The following is a 7,481-nucleotide window of genomic DNA, read 5'->3' on the forward strand; positions in this document are numbered from 1 at the left end:
TCGCTCGTTGCATGCCGCGCTTACAGCATGTTGGCCACGGGGAAAATCGATCCAATCCCTTGTTTGGACCCCTCACTGCCATCGTCAGCTCGGGCTGCCGATCGCAATAGGCACAACCCGTGCCCATGAATTTTGGTCTGATCCTGAATCGTTCTACGGCCATGACACTTGGAAGACTCACATACGACATATGAAGGCTTGGTGAAGGAGGAGACTACCACAATGCACACAGCAGCCTCGATGGGAATACGCGCCTTGGACTGCTCACATTCACTTGACTCTTATTCGCTACATGTGCATCGGTCCTCTCATTGTCCGGTATCCAATCACTTCAACCATTGTTCAGGAAACCCCCATTATGTTCTGCGCATTTCTTTGTAGAGCGTCTAGAAGAACCTTTGTCATGTCGCCCACAAAGCCTTTGAACAGCGCGCCATGCTCCATATACTTTTCCACCAGCATTCCACCAAGAGTCCGACGACACCACAAGACATCATGTCAGAACTTGCCCAGCTCGCGCTTAAGAACGATCTATTTCTTGCATTTGGCCTTGAGCTGATACTCCATCTCTGGCCCCTTCGCGACTGTTTCGATGCAGTCGTACAGCGAAAATTGCTACCGGAACGGTTTCAGTCTGCCTATGGTTCCGAGACTGCAATAGCCCAGACTAATGCTATACGCCCCAAGCCAACTATGCTAACGAGAACTACCACCAAAACCGTTGCGCGTACCCTGTACAATACCGTCACAGAACAAGTCACATCCGTCTCCACCGTCACTGATCGACACTGGCTTACAAAATGGACACACTTTCCCATCGACCCCGCAACACCATGCGTGACTTGGACATACTACACCAACACGACCGCAGTACCAGAGCAGAACCATACATTCACCCCGCCGCCTGATAATTCAACGGACACCCATCCAACAACACCCACAGCCACCTGGTCATCCACCAGCTGGCTCCTCCCATCTCTCCTAGCCCTCACCTCCACCACACTACTCCTCCTGCTCCTGGTCCTCCTCCTCAAACCACATCTCCTCATCCCCCGCCCTCGCAGCGCAAATCCCCAAACGCAGCAGAAACTGTACCAGGACTGGAAAGACAGAGCCTACTCAGTGCTATCGGACCTTGAGCAAACCCAGCGCGAAACCCAGCGTTTAAAACAAGGTATTTCAACCAGAACCGCCATGCTAGAACTTCTCCTCGGCAAAAACCTAAACAGTGACGCCGCCATGAGCACCACCACCGATGACCACGACGACGAAGAAGAAGAAGAAGAAGAAATCTTACACCACCTCGTCACACAGAAACGCGAAACCGACGCCAAAACGCAAACGCAGCTACACACAGCCACGGCCTCGAACAGCGCGCTGCTCGCGCGCATCCAGCATCTCGAAGGGCACAATGCGGAGCTGAGAGATACAATCCGGATGCGGCTGAATAGCCACTTTGTACCTGGTGTGGATCAGAGCTTCCAGGAGCTGCTGGATGAGAAGCAAAAGGAGATTGCGTTTTGGCGCGCGGCGTTTTATCGTGAGCGGGGAGAGGAGGAGGGGGCTGCGGTTTGAGAAGGAGGGGAATAGGGGTGTTGATATGAGATGAGATACGCTGGATGAGATGGGATAAAGAAGTGGGGAAAAAAGGGGGGGGGGTCTGATATCAGGGTTTAGGGGGAAAAAAAGTGTCGTCAAGTCTAGCAATCACATATACTAGAACACAGCAAGGCAAACACACTCTAGGAAATCAGAGAGAACCCACTACAACAAACCGAAATCTTTATAATGCGACTTAAGTATCATTCTTCCCCCTTCCAAGTACAAGTCCAAGTCCAAGTCCCCTTCTCTTTTTTGATTTCTCACGCACTCCCCCCTCCCCCCCCCCAAATACCATACATATGTAGCATTTTCAAGCAACCATCCCATTCCCACATATTTAACAGTGTGGCCAAACAAAAACCCCCCTCTCCTGAAAAAAAAACCCCCAGCTTTGTCTACACATGTTCCTCGTATTTGTACATGCCATCATTGCCTTGTTGCAAGCTACTTTTTATATCCAATCACTCGGGCTCTTAAGTCTCTTACCCACATGCATGTCCTCGGTAGCTTTCGCCTTTTCATTTACGCTCTCGATTTCAAAGCCCGCGATACGCTTGTATGCGCTCCCAATGCCCTCGAGTTCATCTTTGGGGATAACATCGTAGACGTTGGTGAAGCCGTCTGGAGCCCTTTCCTCCGCCAGCTGCAGCACGTGGTCTGGGCCGTTTGCACGGTTGGCCATTACGATTTTGGCCGTGGGCGGGAGACGCTCTTGCTCGTAGGCTTTCAGCGCGGCCTGGACGTCGGATGAGTTGGCCGCGAGGTGCTTGGCTAGCGACTCTGCGTCGATGATGGCTTGCGACGCGCCGTTGGAGCCAATTGGGTACATGGCGTGTGCGGCGTCGCCCAGCAGCGTGAGGCGCCCAAATGACCATGCTTCGACGGGATCGCGATCCGACATGGGGAATTCAAACACCTTGTCGGTGCTGTTGATCAGGTCCATCATTTCCAGGCCGCCGCAGCGCCACGAGGCAAAGGGGCCTGCGAAGACGTCCTTGCTGACGGATTTGGTCCAGTCCGTCTTGGGCGGCCTCAGGTCCGTGTCGTCCTTGTCTCGGATCCTTAGCTCTGCTATCCAGTTGACGAGGCTCTTGCCTCGGTCCGCCGCGCGCTGGCTAATGGGGTACGCGATGAATTTCTGGTCGGCGTGGCCTGCCCACACCATGCTTGCGCCCGTGAGATACGCGTCGCGTTCTATGCATCCGCGCCAGAGCATGCGCCCAGAGAATCGGGGCGGGCCCTCGTTGGGGTACAGGAGCTTGCGCGCTGTCGAGTTGATGCCGTCTGCGGCAATGAGAACATCGCCCGTTACACTCGCCAGGTCGGCTGGCTCTCCGTCTCTTCGTCGCGAAAAGTGCGCCGTGACGCTCTTGTCGTTTTGGTCAAAGTTGGTGAGCGCATGGTTAAGATGGAGCACATGGTCGCCCAGTCGCTCCTTGACGGCGCTCAAAAGCAGCATCTGGAAGTCGCCTCGGTGGATGGAGAACTGCGGCACGGCATACCCGGCGTGCAAGCCCCTTGGCTCGCTGATGATGGCGTCTCCATGGCGGTTGTAAAAGTTCAGCTCTTGCGTCTTGATGCCTGTTTTCTCCAAGGCTTCCAGGAGGCCCAGATTCCGCAGTATTAGCACCGCCGAGGGCTGGACATTGATGCCGACTCCGAGTGTGGTGAGAGTCGACGACGCTTCAAAGATGTGGATGTCGTTGAAGCCAGCCGAGTGCAGAGCTAGCGCCGTGGCCAGACCGCCGATGCCGGCGCCGGCAATGAGAATCTTGGGATGCTCGCCGTGCAGGAATGGCATGGCGTAGGATGGGATGCAAAAAGGCACAGTGAATGGGGAACAAAAACGGGGTGCGAAGATGGGGTGCAAGACAGACTACATGTCGCGGCAAGTCTTCATGGAAGCACGCCCGCTTAAGACCAGTCTTGCCATGTGTCGAGCGAAGAACTTCCGGTCTTACTGCCGACATCCATTGCCGCGGCTGACTTGTCCCGGTAGTGCTGCATGGACCGAAAATATAGTGCGGTAATAACAATGACTTGAGCCGTCTCTGCGGTCCGGCTCTGTATACATGGTTTCTCATGTCATATTCCTTTGAGTGGAGCACTTGGCCGAAAGCCCGAGTGGCTAGTGCACGATGTCAACGACCAATACTTCTGCTACGTTACATCAAGATAGGCTGCGCCATCAATACATGGCTTGAAGGTTAGCTTAGACAATTAAACCCATTAACAATTTACCCCTTATAGATACGCTATCTGCCAGACACATGCCTGTTCTCCAAACCTCCGGGCTCCACCATGCTTCTTGCTCGACTCTTTCAAGGAGCATACGTTACATTACCCTCCATGTCGTATCTGCAATACTTGACCCTATCCATGCCGTGCGCTTGCCGAAGGTGACCTAGAGGCGTCGATTTAGTGCTGCCCGTGCACGTGGTGGACTCTACTCACATTTGTCACCAAAGGGACAAAAGCCTTGGTCGCGCTCATAAGAACATTGGTGTCCCAAATCTGGCATCCACCTGTCAGCACCTTTGACAAGACGACTATAAGTTATTCGAGTGGCTTGTGGTCCATGCCTTCATGTACTTACAACAACCGACATCCTCACAGTACCTGCTTTTGCAAGCCAGACTGCGTGCCTTGTGCCGCAAAGCATTCAGTTCGCCCGGCGGAAGCCTTGGCTCGTGCTGGAAGGGGCAAAAGTTTCCATTCTCACAATGCGAACCGAGATGCCTGTGTATCATGTCAGTCATCAACTGGCCCCCGCCAACTCACAACATGACACTACATACCAATTGTTGCACATGTTCTTGCCCAGCTTCTTCATACGCGCCTCGAGCGCATGTGCGCCTGCGGGGTCCTTGAGAGGAAGTGGCTCGTCAAGCCTCTGCTCGTCTTTGTTATAGTAGGCAAATTTCTTCTTAATATTCTTCTTAGCAGCATTGGGTGCTATCGAGATGTTGCCGTTTGCAGGGGTGCTACTCTTGCCTACAGCAGCTATGGTATACGCGTCAGCATTGTCATTTTCTTCTCTCTTATAAGAGTACCAGGCGATGCCTGTATAATAGCGATAGCTCAGGGTTGCATATGAGCCGCACAAAGCATACTCGCAGCTTGTGTACTTACCCCATGAATCGCCATGCGATTCGATAGGCGTGGACGACCCAGCCGTGCTGGGCGCAGGTGAGGCCATGGATGCTCTTGTGGGCGTTGGAGACGAAGTATTGGCATTGCTAGTCATGGAGCGAGGCGTATGTTGCACTACGGGCTGTGACACTGCTTGAACAGGCATGTTGATTGAGCGAGCGTTTTCAGGCAGCTGCTCAGTCCTAAAGACATTATCGAAGCGAGCGCGTTTGAAATGGACAAGATCGTTGAAGCCCCGGTATGCCGGCGTAGTTTCAAGAAGGGTAATTTGGCTAGCTTTGGTCACATTATGCTTGAAATGTTCAAAGTTTAAAAGATAGCCTGCGTCGTGACATCCGCCGAAAATGATATGCCGGCAGGAAGGATTGTCGCTAAAGGTACGAAGCATTTCTATTCACGGCTGGTCAGCATAGATGATACACACTGGGATTGGAGACCATACCCTTAATCTTGTGGTCGGCTCTTTCTTTGCCTTGGCCAACATCGATAATACTAAATAAGGGCTGATTCAAACTGAAGCGCTGTGCAAAAGTTCGCAGTTCCATTGAAGAGCGCTGAAGGCCTACCGAAGTAAGCTTTGTTGCAAGCTTATCAAGACTTAGATAGACGTGGGCCATAATGGGCCATTTGCCCGCGTTGGGGTACAGCGAGGCAATGTGGTCGTGGAGGGCATGGTACAGGCGAGAAGCAGCCTCTGATCCTCCATCGCCACTAGCAGCCTGAAGTAGAGCATCTTGAAACTATGCGTGCAGTGTCAGGCCTGGTGTCGAGTAGATGCAAGAACAAGCGGTGTGCAGGCAGAAATGGGCAGCTTGGTCGGCTCCAAAATAGTCGAGCAAGTATATCGAGAATTGAAAGTGACTAGTACTCACAATAGCGCCGTCTCCATCTATAAGTGCCAAGACAAAGGAACTCGCTTCCTGATAAGTGGGTGAGAAAATTACAGCACATGGCTGACGACATCTGCACGGACAACTCACCAGCTAACGTTCGAACTCGACCACCTGAGCCTGTCGCTCTTCGGCGAGCCTCTGATAGTTTCTCCGGTTGTCTCGTTCACTGAGGTAGTCATTATGCAGGTTGGTGTGCTCTTCGGTCAAGGCCTGGTATTTTCCTAGAATTTCCTGTTTGCTACGATATCAGTCAAAGAAAGAAGGGGATGGAGTGAGGGGGGTGACGACAAGGCGACAGGGCCATGCCGCGGAGGGACATGGCGGACGTACGCTAACAAAATGCTCTCGTGCCTCGTCAGATTGGCGAAAGCTGTGCATCTGGGCCGCAAAGCGGCTGAATTCACTTGGGACTGACATGTCTGGTGGGTCGGTTGTGTTGGAAATGATTGAATGTTCAACCGTGGGTTACGAGTGTGCTGAAGGCAGCACTCTCGGTAAGGGCTTGGGGTGTGAGCCTAACGCAAACAGGACTAGGGCGAGGCGCTGGGATGCAACAGAGAGTTTGTGGGTGGGTGGGGTGATGCGTCAAAGCTTATCGTGTCTGGCCTTTTCGACTGCCTTTTCGCCGAACAAAGCAAGGAATGGCTGGGGACGGGGACGCGGACGAGGACAAAGGCTTCTACGTGCTGGCAACTCTGGCGGGGCATGGGCGCCGGGATATGTAGCAGGTGTGGCGTTCCTTGCGACGCGGCGCAGTTGTCCTGTGCATGAAAATTGCGGCGCTAGCAGCAGGAGGATCGCGACGGGCTGGGATTGCAGGAGGGCTGAGACTGGAGGATAAACGGCCATGTCTACGGAAACCGGCTATATACACTACGCATTCGAATAGCTGGTGTAACTAGCAGTATACAGAAGAGGCAGCATACATGTAGAACAGAGCAGGATATACATACAAGTAGATAGTGTGACGAGGATTCGACGGGTGCGGCGGCTAAGGCTGTTGTGGCTAGCGCGCTGCCCCCCGCTAACCCGCACAGGCCTAGTAGGCCGTTGAACCTTCTTTCCAGGACCCATTCTTCTTCCATTTCAAACTGGGCTGCACTGGGGGAGAAAGCTGCATCCTGCCCAATCCAGGCGTCCCAATACCCGATAAATACAATAGGGTTTTAGTACTGATAGTTAATCTGCACCGGTTGAGTGCGCTGGGCGCGACCGATTACTTGGTCTGGTGGTTAAGTATTCAAGGTGGAGCACTGGCAGGGGTGCTGGTTAGTGCCCAGGGATGATTTTGTAACACCAATTACGTTAGAGGAATCTGCAAAGCCACACTCTTTATAAGCAGTTATATTGCTTTTACTGTGTTCCACTAGTAAGCTGCGCACCCCAGTAAGCTGCGCACCCCACCAAATCCTCACAACTCTATCTGCGCCAACGACCATGACTCAACAACCACGGCCTAAGGTGACATCTCGTGAAGGTAGACTAAGTCTCGCGATGGTCTCCTATCAGAATAAACCATGCCAATCAATCCGAGCCCTCGCGAGAGCGTATGACGTACCAGAATCTACTCTCCGGACGCGTCTCCGTGGTGTCCACCCGCGATCAGAGATAGTCTCTGTCAACCGAAAGCTATCAACTACTGAAGAGCAGTCTCTCGTGCAGTGGATCCTAGACCTTAATCGACGAGGCTTTCCACCCTATATAATTGATGTACGACGCATGGCAGACGCTCTACTCGCAGCCCGCGGCCAAGATCCACCTCCTCCACCTGTAGGCAAGAACTGGGTGTCGCGCTTTGTCAACAGCCAGTCTGAGCTTCAGACTAAGTGGAAC

General features: G+C 53.0%; 3 protein-coding genes across 3 annotated transcripts; 1 reads left to right on the forward strand and 2 right to left on the reverse strand.

The window, feature by feature from the left end:
- Positions 1–495: 495 nt before the first annotated feature.
- SETTUDRAFT_27306 (uncharacterized protein) lies at positions 496–1,575 on the forward strand (the record flags this gene model as incomplete). Its single annotated transcript, XM_008025519.1, has 1 exon — positions 496–1,575. One exon carries the CDS (start codon positions 496–498, stop codon positions 1,573–1,575), a length of 1,080 nt encoding a protein of 359 aa, XP_008023710.1.
- Positions 1,576–2,041: 466 nt separating this feature from the next.
- Positions 2,042–3,436, reverse strand: SETTUDRAFT_149116 (uncharacterized protein). The gene has a single exon (XM_008025713.1). The coding sequence runs from the start codon at positions 3,401–3,403 to the stop codon at positions 2,054–2,056; it is 1,350 nt and encodes a 449-aa protein (XP_008023904.1). The 5' UTR covers positions 3,404–3,436; the 3' UTR covers positions 2,042–2,053.
- Positions 3,437–3,923: 487 nt separating this feature from the next.
- On the reverse strand, positions 3,924–6,065 carry SETTUDRAFT_107291 (uncharacterized protein; the record flags this gene model as incomplete). The annotated part of the gene is made up of 9 exons (XM_008025714.1): positions 3,924–4,006; positions 4,057–4,116; positions 4,199–4,341; positions 4,401–4,605; positions 4,735–5,145; positions 5,198–5,495; positions 5,628–5,671; positions 5,744–5,879; positions 5,979–6,065. The coding sequence occupies 9 exons, from the start codon at positions 6,063–6,065 to the stop codon at positions 3,924–3,926; spliced, it is 1,467 nt and encodes a 488-aa protein (XP_008023905.1).
- Positions 6,066–7,481: the final 1,416 nt, after the last annotated feature.

This window comes from Exserohilum turcica (genome assembly GCF_000359705.1).
Source record: "Exserohilum turcica Et28A unplaced genomic scaffold SETTUscaffold_15, whole genome shotgun sequence".
In the NCBI taxonomy this organism is placed as follows: domain Eukaryota; kingdom Fungi; phylum Ascomycota; class Dothideomycetes; order Pleosporales; family Pleosporaceae; genus Exserohilum; species Exserohilum turcicum.

Excerpts from the sequence above, each read along its gene's own strand:
- SETTUDRAFT_149116 (XM_008025713.1), bottom strand. The coding sequence starts at position 3,403 with ATGCCATTCCTGCACGGCGAGCATCCCAAGATTCTCATTGCCGGCGCC.